At 47.7% G+C, this 12,652-nt stretch overlaps 1 protein-coding gene across 1 annotated transcript; it reads left to right on the top strand.

Moving 5' to 3' along the window:
* The first annotated feature begins 104 nt into the window (after window positions 1-104).
* LOC131579567 (inverted formin-2-like) lies at window positions 105-9,402 on the top strand. Its single transcript, XM_058839719.1, has 4 exons — window positions 105-135; window positions 1,038-1,873; window positions 7,720-7,795; window positions 8,473-9,402. The coding sequence occupies exons 1-4, from the start codon at window positions 105-107 to the stop codon at window positions 8,517-8,519; spliced, it is 990 nt and encodes a 329-aa protein (XP_058695702.1). The 3' UTR covers window positions 8,520-9,402.
* The last annotated feature ends 3,250 nt before the right edge of the window (window positions 9,403-12,652 follow it).

The raw sequence follows: 12,652 nt of genomic DNA, 5'->3' as shown, positions 1-12,652 counted from the left end.
AAGGTAAGCAATGTAAGGAGCTCCATATACAAGTGTGGTTGAAATGATCCATATGTTTGGTGTCCTACAGCCTTGTCGAGCTTCAGTGCAAATGAAAGAGTGACATGGGGGAATACATGGTGGAATTTGTGGAGAGTAGAGGGTCTGCATGCGCCAGTTAGGAAGAATGCTGCCACCAGACCCAGCTGCCTTCTCAGAGGAGAGCTGCCTTGCAGCCCTGATGCCCCACAGCTTTAGAAGGGTAGAGCCTGGCAGTGGCCAGGTTAGTTGTCTTCTACACGTAGCTGTGGTGTGAGATGTCAGTCCACAGGAGCACCTATCTGTGCAAGCTTCTGGGGGTCCGTGCAAGCGGATTTTTAGCACACTGCGTGCATGTCCATGCAGGTGTCTGTGCAAACACGCATTTTGTCTTGTCTGTGCATGCATGCACCCTGTTTGTTCCCTGGGTTTCAAGACAAAAGGAATAACTGTCTTACTGTCTTTTTGCTGGTTCTGGCAGTTCACAGGCATACCTGATCCTCAGTGGTGGGGGCCCAGAGCTCCCTAAGGAGGGCAGTGATGACAGATCCACGTGAGAATGGGAGCAAGCTGCAGAACTGAGTGCCCTCTCCCATCCTGGGGGCACTTAAGAGCTGTGAGGTTGACAGGGCGCAAGGGTGTTCAGTGCCATCCTGAGACTTTAGGGCTGTGGCTCCTGCAGAGGTCCTTGGTGCTCTGCTGGGTGTGCTCCAAGTGTCCATCCTGGGCTCCTGTGTGGGGGGTGAGAAGGAGAGTATGTTTTTCCATGTCACAGTTCTGACTTCGGTGTGTGAAGTAGTTTTGTTCTGTGCCACCCTCTCCTGCCAGGTTGCACTGCACTGACTTGCCTTGTTTCAAACGTCCGGCTTGAGCACTGCTGCGCTCCTTCCATGCCCAAGCACGGGCTGGGCTCTTCCGATCATTAACACTGCAAATAAGAAGGCTGCAAATGTGCAACACAGAGGATCCCACGCGTCCACATGAACTCTACATGCTGTGCACGTGCAATTAAAAAGCAGTAATAAAACTCCTCAAGCATAAAAGCACACAGCAAAAACGCGTGCACATAGGTGGCAGGACTCAAAGGGACGAGCAAGGAGTCGGAGAGCGGCGCACGCGCAGTGCAGTCAGGAGCTGCTGCGCCCGGGGTGCTCGCCGCCTCCCCCTGCTGGCTGACCGGAGCTACCGCAGCGCCCGGGGCGGCGCTGCACGTGCGCAGTGCCCCGATGATGCTGACCCGGAAGGCCGCGCTGTGCAGGGAGCGGCCGCAGCGACGCACGCGCAATGCCTCGGGAATGCGCGCGCCGCGGCTTCTTCCGCTCCGTGTCGCCGCCTCTTGCTCCGACATCCCGTTCCGCAGCCGCCGCCTCCCGCCTTCCCTGGGTGCCTCCTGCTCCGACATCCCGTTCCGCAGCCGCCGCCTCCCGCCTTCCCTGGGTGCCTCCTGCTCCGGCATCCCGTTCCGCAGCCGCCTCCTCCCGCCTTCCCTGCTTCCCTGGGTGCCTCCTGCTCCGGCATCCCGTTCCGCAGCCGCCGCCTCCCGCCTTCCCTGGGTGCCTCCTGCTCCGGCATCCCGTTCCGCAGCCGCCGCCTCCCGCCTTCCCTGGGTGCCTCCTGCTCCGGCATCCCGTTCCGCAGCCGCCGCCTCCCGCCTTCCCTGGGTGCCTCCTGCTCCGGCATCCCGTTCCGCAGCCGCCGCCTCCCGCCTTCCCTGGGTGCCTCCTGCTCCGGCATCCCGTTCCGCAGCCGCCGCCTCCCGCCTTCCCTGGGTGCCTCCGCCTCTTGCCTGTCCTGCCCGTGTGAGGCCGCGGTGCCCAGAGTGCAAATCACGGAGCTGTGGCGCTACTGCCACCAGGCATTCGTGGTCTCCTATTGCTCCTGGGGCCTGAATTGTCTCCACTTGATGCCTTGAGAGGCTGACCTAGAACAGAGGCTAGACAGAGTTAAAGGACATCACAGTCAGCAAGGACTGTTCCCAAATGTTGTCCCCTGGCTCCGGAACGTTACATAAAGTTGTGTTCCCCAAAGCCCCGGCGCTGCTTCTTGGTGCTGTATGCACCTCTTGCCTTTGCCTGCTGTGAGCAGCTTTGTGTTGCAGCTCAGCTACTGAAGTCCTCTTCAGTGGTTTCTCTACCAGAAATCCCTTTAGTGAGCAATCAAATGGGAGGTGTGAAATCCGGGATCCTTTGACTTCCACAGTGGGCTTAATTGGTTTTTTCTCCTCACCTTCAGGAAAGGAAAAACCATTTAAATGGGCCAGAAGCTTTGGCGTTTGAGCAGCCAAAGCCAAGAGGCTCTGGCCCCAGGCATCTGCACTGGAGGGCCCCTGGTCATGCCCACACTATGGGGTGAGTCAGAGGGATGCAGGGTTCCTCTTGAGAGGAATGATGGTTTTGTCTGTACAAATAAGCTGTAGGTCTGCTGGTAAATAAAACTAGCACTGAGAGATAAAAGAATCAATGGAAAAGATTCCACTGATTGATGAATGGAAAAACAAAGATATTTGCCTTTACAAACAAACCGTAGGTTTGCTGATAAATGAAATTGGATATTGAATGATGAAAGAGACAGTGGGGAAACACCATAAATTCCTAAGAATTAAAAATTAAGAGGGAGGGTTATACATTAGAGGGGAATCTTAGGTATCAGGCATTCTGGGAAGTCTGTGCCTTTCAAGTACCTCAGCCAGTGGAGAAAGAGAGAGGGACCTGCAGCCGGGAGATTGGGATAAAAAGGAGGCTGTGCCCTCCAAAAATTTGAGAAACCCCAGGGGAATGCCCTGTGGCCTCTCCCTTTATTGAAATATAGTAAAAGGACTCCTCTGTCTCCATTTTGAACAAAAACCTGGTGTTCGTGGATTAGTTTTCTTGACACTGGTCAGATGAGGAAGAGGAGCAGTGGGTCAAGAGACACTCCAACTAAATACTGACAGAGAAAGTATCACTTCTGTGCAGTGATAAACGTTGTGTGTTTATAATAGCTGGATCACTTGAGGCAGTGAATATTTCCTGCAGGTTATTTTTTCACACCAGTATCTACTTAATTTCGCTCTGGTTGTACTTACTTTGCTTGCATTGATCCAGAGCAGGACATACACAGTAAAATAAGGAAAAGAAACATCACAAACACAACAAGGCCGACCCAAAAGGCAATGACGATGGAGTCTGTGGACACAACATGGTAATTCTGTCACATGCATTTTTCATGGAAAAAAACCACAGCAAGATGATTTATCATCTCTAGTAAAGGTGTGTCATTTGATTAATTCAGTTTCTCCTTTTAGAGAGAGGAATATAAATGCCAATTTGTTAAAGGTCTTGGGAGCCTCCTAACAGTGTATGGCAACAGGGATGAGGGAGGGATTGGGAAAAGCCTTCAGAGAGTGTTCTGGTGACTGGAACTGTGGAGATACTTGACTATGGTTCCTTTTAAATAACTATGGTGCTGGAGACTTGAGTGGTTACTGCCTAATCCTGCAGGATCTTTATGGAGAGGCCCTCAGGAAGGGAATTCCAGCCTTGAAAGCATTCCATACCAAGAGAAATAGCAAGGGAAGTTTATTGCCAAGTGCCCGTGACCCTCCCAGCACATCAGTGCAGTGGCAGAGCATGTGCCCATTGTCCTATTCAGCTGCAGTGGCCCTGCAACCACCATAAAATAGTGCAAGATGTTTCCTGCTCTGCCAGGAGCAAATGGTTTATTTAAGGAACAAGAGGGTTCCCAGTGCTAGTGTTTTCACAGCTGGTTTAGTGGAAGGGTGAGGCGACTGGGAGAGCAAAGGGAGCTGCTCTTTCACGAAGGCTACAGTTCTGTGCCAATTATTGCCTGAGCCTTGGGCTCACTGAGGGAGGGGGTGAATCTGCTCCCGCCCCCACAGCACATCTGGCCACTCTTTCAAAAATAATCCTTCCTGGGATCACTGTGGTGGTGGTGGTGGCGGCCTTGGGAAGTTTGGGTGCTCTGCCCTGGATTCACAGCCAGTGACTCACTTTAGAGGAGGTGGAAAAAGAAGGGTCGCTGACTCCAGAGACAAATATTGACCAAGAGAAATCTTTCCTCTGAAAGTACAGAAAACATTGTGTTCTTTGAAACAGGTCCAGTATGTCTGATTGTTTCTTTGTGAGAAAGTTCAGTATGAGTTGTCATCAAAGCCACAAGGAGGGAATTAAGAGAATTATCCCAGCTCCTTTTCAACCCAAAACTAGAGCTGGCCCAGCTGTACCCTTATCAGAAACCTGAATTTTGGCTGGGCTACTGAGAAATATCAGTGGGGAGGGGCAGCTTATTTTATTCTTCCTTTGCCCAGGGACATCATTTTGAAAAGCCCAAACTTTTGAAGTGTTCCACACCATTGGGACAGAAATTAAGAGTTTGGGTTTATAGAATTTCCTATCAGAACTATTTTGGCTTCATCTTTTAAAAACAGTTTTAATACATTTCCTGGGATTCATTGAAGCCAAATAAATTGGTTCCAGGGCTCAGGTAGAGCTTGAAACAAAATTTCCTGGGTTTAAAATCTGCAATTAGTATTTTTATTTTTATTTTTTTAAACCAGAAACATATTTTTATATTTTACCAGTCTATAAAAAGCTTTCCTATTGCTAAATTTTACCATCACCTTTTGTGCATGTTTTTAAATTGCCTATTTTTTATTTATGTTTTTAAATGGCCTATTAGTTCATGGGCCAATTTAGATTTTTCATTACTTTCATACAAAATGGAGAGAGGTGCACAACATTACAAATAGAAAGCAAGACCATGGCTTTTCATCTGGGTTTAGATTCATTTTCATGCAACAAATTCAGTCTCACAAAGTTTCAGGCACCAGCCACCTAACAGAAAAAAGAAGTGCAGAGACTCAGGTCTCTGTTTCACATTAAAAAAATAAAAAACAAACCCTAGCAGGCAAAACTGAGTTAGGGAGCTGCAATCCCATCCCAGGGTTATGGCGACTGTTTTAATTCCCTTGGGCTGTCCCAGCAATGGCCCTGAGCACACCAAGCCAATAATCCCAGCAGCGGCTTCTTGAGGTGTAAGAATGTAAATATTATGCAAAGACAGGAAAACCTGCAAAGTACATTCATTGTTTGACTGGTGCTTTTAGTCAAAACAAGAAAAAAAACCTAACTAGATGTGGAATTATTTCCCTTGGTGTTTTCATTAGAACTTGTAACCCGCTGTTCTCCCATTGGTATTTGGAGAAGGAAGAATAATAGTACCACGAGGATGCAGTCTCTATTCCTCCTGGGCTGCTGACATGGAAAAATGTCTGTTTTCATCTCCTTTGAATATAAAAGCGTCTCAAAGGTGGCAGACTTCTCTACTTCTTTAGGGGGAGAGAACAAGTGGGACAAAAAAGTCAACACAAGCTCAGTTTACCCTTCTTTTTAATGGAAATACGCTGATGAGATCATTCATAAGCACATATGGGGTAATTTCCTCCGCAAAAATGTCAGCAAATTTAAATTAAATTTAACAGAGGGTGAGCATCTTGTCTCAGAAGCACAGTTTCTACAAATTTCAAGAAAACAGGCAGCTGAAGAAAAATAAATACCCTATCAATTGCCAGGAAGTGCTACAACATAAATGTCACCTCTGTTATGCACCAGGTGATCAAATGGTAGGACAATGTTATTAAGGAGAAAACAAGGGAAAGGTTTATTCCTGAATTTTGGCGTTTCCTACACCAGCCACGTGCTGGGGACTTACATCTAGCTTAGCTAAGCAGTTTGTGGTTTCCCTGGTGGGATTTGGGGGTAATAATCTGCCCTAACTTTAAAATTAAGAGAATCGGAGGAGCAGCTCATAACTCACCTGGTCCCAGCAGCACCAAATGTCGCTCTACAGCATCAGAGGGCAAGAGGTTCCCAGGAAAGGTGCTGAGGACAAGGCCAGTGAAGGGCTGGAGTGCTCGTGTGCCCCCGAGAGCCCCTGGAACTCTTCTTTGGGGTGGTCTGTGCAAGCAGCTTATAGCCTAAGGGAGAGGGATTTCTCACAAGGACGTGTCGTGACAGACAAGGGGAATGGCCTTAGGACGAAGGAAGATGGGTTTAGGTGAAATATCAGGAAGAAATCCTTCCCTGTGAGGGTGCAGAGGTCCTGGCACAGGTTGCCCAGAGAAGCTGTGGCTGCCCCTGGATCCCTGGCAGTGTCCAAGGCCGGGTTGAACAGGGTTTGGAGGACCCTGGGACAGTGGGAGGTGTTCCTGCTTATGGCAGGGGGTGGAATGGGATGAGCTTTAAGGTCCCTTCCCCAATTTAGTGATTCTGATGGTCTTGCCGAGGTCAGTCAGCCTGAGGAGCTGTTGCAAACTCAGGCTGAAAGATGAGTGCTCATAATTTACAGTGTATAAAGCAAGAATGAATGCTTAAAAAAATTGTAATGCATGATCACCTTTAGAAAATGAATGGAGAGAGATGCTTCCTTTTATTTTCTTCTGAAGAAATGTTATTTCTCACAGCATGGTAGAAACCTTATTCTGCTCAGGCTGCTCAAGGACACTTGGTAGTATCTACAGGTGCACCTCAAGAAATCTCGACTACAAGAGAGATTGGTTTATTTATTATTATTTATTATATTTTATTATATATTTTATTATATATTATTATAAATAAATATATTATTCATTATATTTATTGGTCAGCCTGGCAGCTCCACTTCACTCGCCAGGTATCACACTCAGGCTGCTCCTGTTATATCTCTGGCAAGTCTAGAGGTAGTTTTTTTCTGCTGCTTTGTCCCAGAGTGGTTTTCTGTATTGCTGCTGTTGTTATCATAGTGCTCAATTGTGAGGAAAGTCACCTGTGTAGGGCAAATCCTAGGAAAAAAAAAAAAGCCAAGCAAAACAACCAGGCCTGCCTTTTGTATGAGAAATTGCATTCCAGCCAAGAAAATATCATAAAAAAAATAAAAGGTCCAGGGTGCAGGAGGATTCCTTCTCATGTGATTGGAGGAGCAGAGAAACCAACTTCCAAATAAGCCTGGCTGGAGCCTGTTAGGAGTCAGCATTACCAGCAGGAAGTGTGGCCAGAGGGGCTTGGGCAGAACTCAGGGTGGCTCTGACCTGTACTGGCCACATCTGCTCTGTCCTTGCTAAGGTGGGCAAAGGCAAATCTGACAACTGAGTCTGTGCTTGAGACTCTCACTCAGCTGTCTTAAAATCTGCCTAGAAAATGAAAACATGCTTGGATTTAGTTGGTTTATAGCACTTGAAAGTGGTCTTAAAGTATTCTTCAATAACTATATCCTGAATTAAGGCTCCACGCCAGAGTTCTTTTATACAAGCATCGTTCTAATAGACAGTGGTTGTTCATCTGGACTAGTTTTAATGTCTCTTTTTTTAATATCTTATGTTTAGGTTTTTTTCTAAGTTCCCATTCATTTTTCTGTATTGCTGTGAATGTTCACCCTCATACTCTGGACAGTGATTTTGAGTTTTTTTTCTTCATTCCACAGCTATGATACTTTGCTTAGTAGAATTCTCTAAAGCACTAACCTGGCTGCAGCCTATAGCACTTTATTGGAGAGTAATGCTGCTTCTCCCAGCCAGCGCTGCAGTGTTCTCGGTGTCTGTGCAATTTTTCACTGTACTCTGTAACCTCAGAATCCATGGCTGTCTCTCAGGGTTCTGGAGGAATTCTGTGTTTGGATTTTTGTGGGAAGTGCATGAATCTAAACTGTGGCATCTTGGCTATATTCTAGGAAGCTCAGAGAAGCAAGCTGATCCTCACGAGGAACCGCTTACTCTTGAAAGCTGAGCTTCAAGGTGCTGCAAGAGGTGAGATTTAATGTTATATCATTCTTTGTTTAAATTGCCTCTGTGAAACCTTAGTATGCTTCAATAGTTTCTGCAGAACAGCTTATCTCACCCAGAGCAATTCAGTGCATTGTAACATGTCCTGGACTGCTTCATGTCACTGGTGTCTTGTGTTACACGAGATTTTCAGTAACTTTTCCTGCAGTTTTCATGGTAATTAGCAATTTCTGTTTATCAAGCACAGCATTAGGTTCCTATTTATGTCTCAGTAATTTGATATATTGTTTCTAGCTAGTTCTGCTTTTTGTGCAAATGGACTTAATGCTTTTGCTGTAACTTTGTCTTGAAATACTACATCATAAATCAGGTTGATGTTTTGCTGTCCTAAAATCTTGTGACTGCAGGTAGGAAGAATTGGGAGCAAATAGGGTAAGGAAGTTGACTGTGGAAGCTGAAGGTTGCTCAGCAAAAGCTGAGTGTGTGGCTTTGACGCTTACCAAGTCTGGCAAAAGTTACTGTGTGGACAGTGAATGTTAGAGCTGGGTAAGCTTTCACAGGATGAAAGTAGCAGGGAAAGAATCATATGAAAAGAATTGGTGATGTGAGATCAGATTTGAGCCCTTTCTGACAACCACACATGCTCTTTTTGTTGTCAAATTCTGTGTGTAACCAAGTGCCTTTCCCTGGTTCTTTTGCAGGTAGATATGATACTGAATGCTCTGGAGACAAGACTGACCACGATTGAGTCCCGTGTGGCTACTCTGCACAGGCAGGTCTGAGAGGAAATACATCTTGAACTGTGGGAGAAAGACGAACGTGAAACTTGGCCCTGTAATCCTCTGAGATCTGTGGGAACATTTCAAAGGCTGTGAGAGAGCTGAAAGCCGTGGGTGGCCTGTCCTGGGGGGAGCAGTGCTGACCGAGGCTGTGTCCCAGCCAAGGAGATCCTCTTCTGTCCCTGAAGATGATACACCAGGGGTTTTCTTCTTAATAAAGTCTTCTGACCAGTCCTGTAGACTTGTGGCTTAATAGAAAGGTTTATTTAAATTTTTGTCTCTGAAACCAAAGCATTTATCTCCTGCCTTCCCTGCTATTCAGTATCTACTAAACTGGGTATGCATTTTCCTAAGCAAATCAAAAACCTCCCTGTGATTCTGTAATTTCCAAAAGAGCAGCACGAAGTCACTTTTCTTTTTCTTGTCTCCATAGCTTTAGCTTGATTTGTGCTCAAAGACAGGAATGACTCAATAACTGTATGTGGTGAATTGTTAGTTTGGTGGGGGTTTGTTGCAAGTTCAGGGCTAAAATATGTAAGAAAAGGCTTTTTTTGCACCGGTGTTGAAGGTCAGTTGTTTTACAGCTCCAAAGGGAGGAAACTAAACCAGGCTGATGGCGACACTCCTTTAAGCAAGACTTGCTATGTATTTGAGCAATTAATTCAGCAGTTTTGTTGTGTTAATGCTGGTATTTCAGTTGTGTTTGGTTTTCTGGGCATGTGACTAATTGTCAGTGTTTCTCATACAGTATGAGTGTTCCACCTAGTGTTTTTCAATAAAAGCAAGCAATTGTAGTATAAAGCAAGAATAATCTCCAAACATGGTTCAGGTTTTGGTTTTGGTTTTTTTTTCCTTTGTTACCCAACACTACTTGGCTTTACTACTGTGAGCTTTAAAAAGTTTTCTCCAAAAACTCTAAATTAATTTCCTCATTCTACCCCATTGGTAGGCACTGCTTCTCTTGGAAAAGCTTCTGCCCTCCACCTTCACTGCCCTGTTTTGAAGTAGTGCTCCAGTTCAGCTTGTTGTGATGGGTCTTACATCCTTTTCTGTACAGGTAACTGAAACATTTTGTTATTGACAGACCTGCCAGAGGAGCTTCCATTACTGCAGTGTCATTTGTGGGGCAGTTTCTGCTCTAACAAGTTTTGAATGCTGCTTAAGAGCAATAGACCTCATTCTGGATATCTGAAGGTGAGAGAAGAGATGGTTGCATCCCGGGAGCCTGATTTTGGAATGTTTTATGGAATTGGCTGAGTAGCTTTTACTTCTGGGGTTTCTGTAGTCTGTCCATGGCAGGTCCAGCCTGTGCTTCAATTTGGAGCCCTCAGCCCACAGAGAAATGAACCTTTGGGGAAGATCTTACAGCTCTGCTTAATGATTTTTGAATGATGCTGTTTTTCTGGAAGTAGGCTGTCCGTTCCGACCCATTTTCTTCTCTCTCCCTGAAGACTGTACCTGCTGAAAGGCTGAGGTGAGACCAAGATATCTGACTGTGTCTTCCTGAGGCTGAAGCCTCAGTGTTTACAGTCAATGATGAAATAGTGGAAGATGCTAAAGACTGCAAACTTTGGGATTTTTGCCTTGAATCCCCAGATTCTCTCTGCAGCTGTGCCCTGTATATCTCTTAAAAGAGTTTCTGGGTTTAGAAAGGTTTTTACATTCTGCAATATTTACCTATAACTCAATTAAAAAGAATCCTACTATATCAATATGGAGTTAATGACTTTGTTGGAGTTGGTTAATTAAAGCAAATCATTGATAAAGGGTTTGAGCATCCCTTGGTTGGAGCTGGCAGCTCTTATTTAATTTCTCCTCATTCCTTTAATTTCTTTCAATTGTTTCCTCGGCAATCACTGCAGTTGGGATAGCCAATAAGGACAACAGCATTTCTGCCCAGCTCTACTGGCAAATCCAAGCCCAGTTCCTTGGAGAGATTGAGGGGATGGTGAGCTGAGCCTTAGGCTGGGTTTTCACTGTGGGAGTTTGGTGAAGAAGAGGTCCCACCAAAAGTGATTGAGGCCAGTTCTGCTGGCTTTGGGTGCTTGTACCCCCCCAAAAAATAATCCTGCTTAAAGGGGACTTGAAGAAACAGTGGGTCTGTGCTGGGGCCCCCAAAGCCTGGTCGGGGATGCTGGGAAGTGTCAGCTCCAGAGGAACAACACAGAGGGGCTGTGCTGGGACCCCTCACATTCCATCCATCCCTGCTAGACTTTTGGGACACTACTGAGAGGCTCCACTGCCTGATGCAGAGAGTTTTCCCTTTCTTTTCTGTCGTGCTTAGCACCTGGCAGGTCATTATAACCCCGCAGGTTGAAAACCTCATCGGAGCAGCTGCAGTCACAGACGATCACACAGAAGCCAGTCTGGGAGAGGAAATGAGCTGTTCCATAGATTTATTTTTCCCAATGCGTTTTGAATTTATACCAGAATCTCTCCTCTCCCCTCAGATCCCGTATCCTTGAGTTCTGAGTTTTCTCATAAAAAATTTTCTGCCTACTCTGGAACAATGATGAAATCAAATGTAAAGAAAAAATGGAAATGTAAAAAGTGATGGACGTTAGTGCACACGGATACAGAGTTTCTGCTTTTGAGCTCCGCAGATGTTTTTTTCTTTCCTCTTTCCCGTCTGGTGTGAGCTTCCTTTGATTCAGTTCTGTTATGCTGAGCTCTGCGGCAGTGCTGCCGCCTTGTGGGCACAGAGCGGTACTGCCGCTGTGCCCCGACCGGGGCCCTGCCCCGCTCCGCTGGGTGACGGGGGGGAGGCGGCAGCGGGAGCTACGGGAGTTCCGCGGCTGCCGAGCCTGGGGAGGGAGTGAGCGCGGCGGTGTCTGTAAATAGCAGGGAGGGGGGAAAGAGAGTTAAGGGTGTAAAGTGACACGGCCGGGCTCGAGCGGGGACACGGCGCTAAAAGGAGCGGCTGCCGTGCAGGCCGGCGGCTGAAGGCGAGCACCGCTGGCTCCGCCCACCCGAGCGCCTCGCGCTCCCATGGGCCGCAGCCTCAAAGCTTCCGCCAATCCTGGCCCGCCTTGCTCCGCTCTGGCCAATCACAGCCGCCCTTTGAATCCGGGCGCGGTCCCGCCAAGCTCAGCTCTCTCTGACGCGGCCCGGCCCCTCAGCCAGCCCGGCCCCTCTCCCCCGTTGTGCTGAGGCGCCGCTCCGGCCGCTGTCGCTTTGGGGTCCGGCGGAGCCGTGCTGCCACAGCCCCGGCAGGTGCTGTTGGGTCCCGAGAAGGGTGGGCGGGGGCTCCCCGTTCAGGTCCCGGCCATTGGTTCTCCCAGGGAAACGGGGAGAAGGCGGGGAGCGGGCGGGATCGCGGGAGCGGGGCCTGAGGGGACAGCGGGGGGTCGTGGAGGCGAGGGCGGCGGGAACAGGCGGGCTGGGATCGGCGGGCCCGGCGCTGCCTCGGGCTGTGATCGGCTGTGCTGGCCGGCCCTGGGGCACAAACAGCGTGTGCTGGAGGGGTGCGGGCGTTAGTTCGGCGGTGAGGTGCGAGCGGCGGCGGGAGCTGCGGCTGCCGATCCGGGGAGCGCCAGGACGCGACCCCGCGGCTGCCGATCCGGGGATCGCCGGTGAGCTCGGGCGCGACGCCCGCGTCTGCCGGGGCCAGCATCTGGGGGCCGGCGGTGTCCTGGGGCGGTGGGGCCTTTCGTGGCCAGTTCTTTCCGCCACGCCCTGGGCTGTTCGGGCGGCCGAAGGCGGGTGCGGGGTCTGGAGTGGCACAGTGGGACGAGCTGCTGCTACTGCAAGACGGATAGGAGCTGTTTTGTAGTTTCTGGATTGAAGATAATGTTTAAAATATCGGGAACAAAGCTGGTTTTCTTGCGATTTTATTATTGCATTTTGCTTTTATTTAAAATAATGATTTTCTTTATTACATTATTTTGTTTTGCTCATTTTATTAAAATAATAAAATTATTATTATTAATGATCATTACTTTTAATAAGATACATTTTTCTGTTTAGATTTATTAATCTAATAATTAAAAATTATTAATAAATAATTATTAAATATTATTTATTAATTACTTTAGGGGCTTTTTTGCTGCATAGCTGATGTAAATTCAGTAAAGATTGTGAGGCTGGGGCTGAAACACCAGTT

The sequence above is a fragment of the Poecile atricapillus genome, chromosome 5 (assembly GCF_030490865.1).
Source record: "Poecile atricapillus isolate bPoeAtr1 chromosome 5, bPoeAtr1.hap1, whole genome shotgun sequence".
Lineage (NCBI taxonomy): Eukaryota > Metazoa > Chordata > Aves > Passeriformes > Paridae > Poecile > Poecile atricapillus.
The sequence above is the reverse complement of the archived record's forward strand: the minus strand, read 5'-3'. Positions and strand labels throughout refer to the sequence as shown.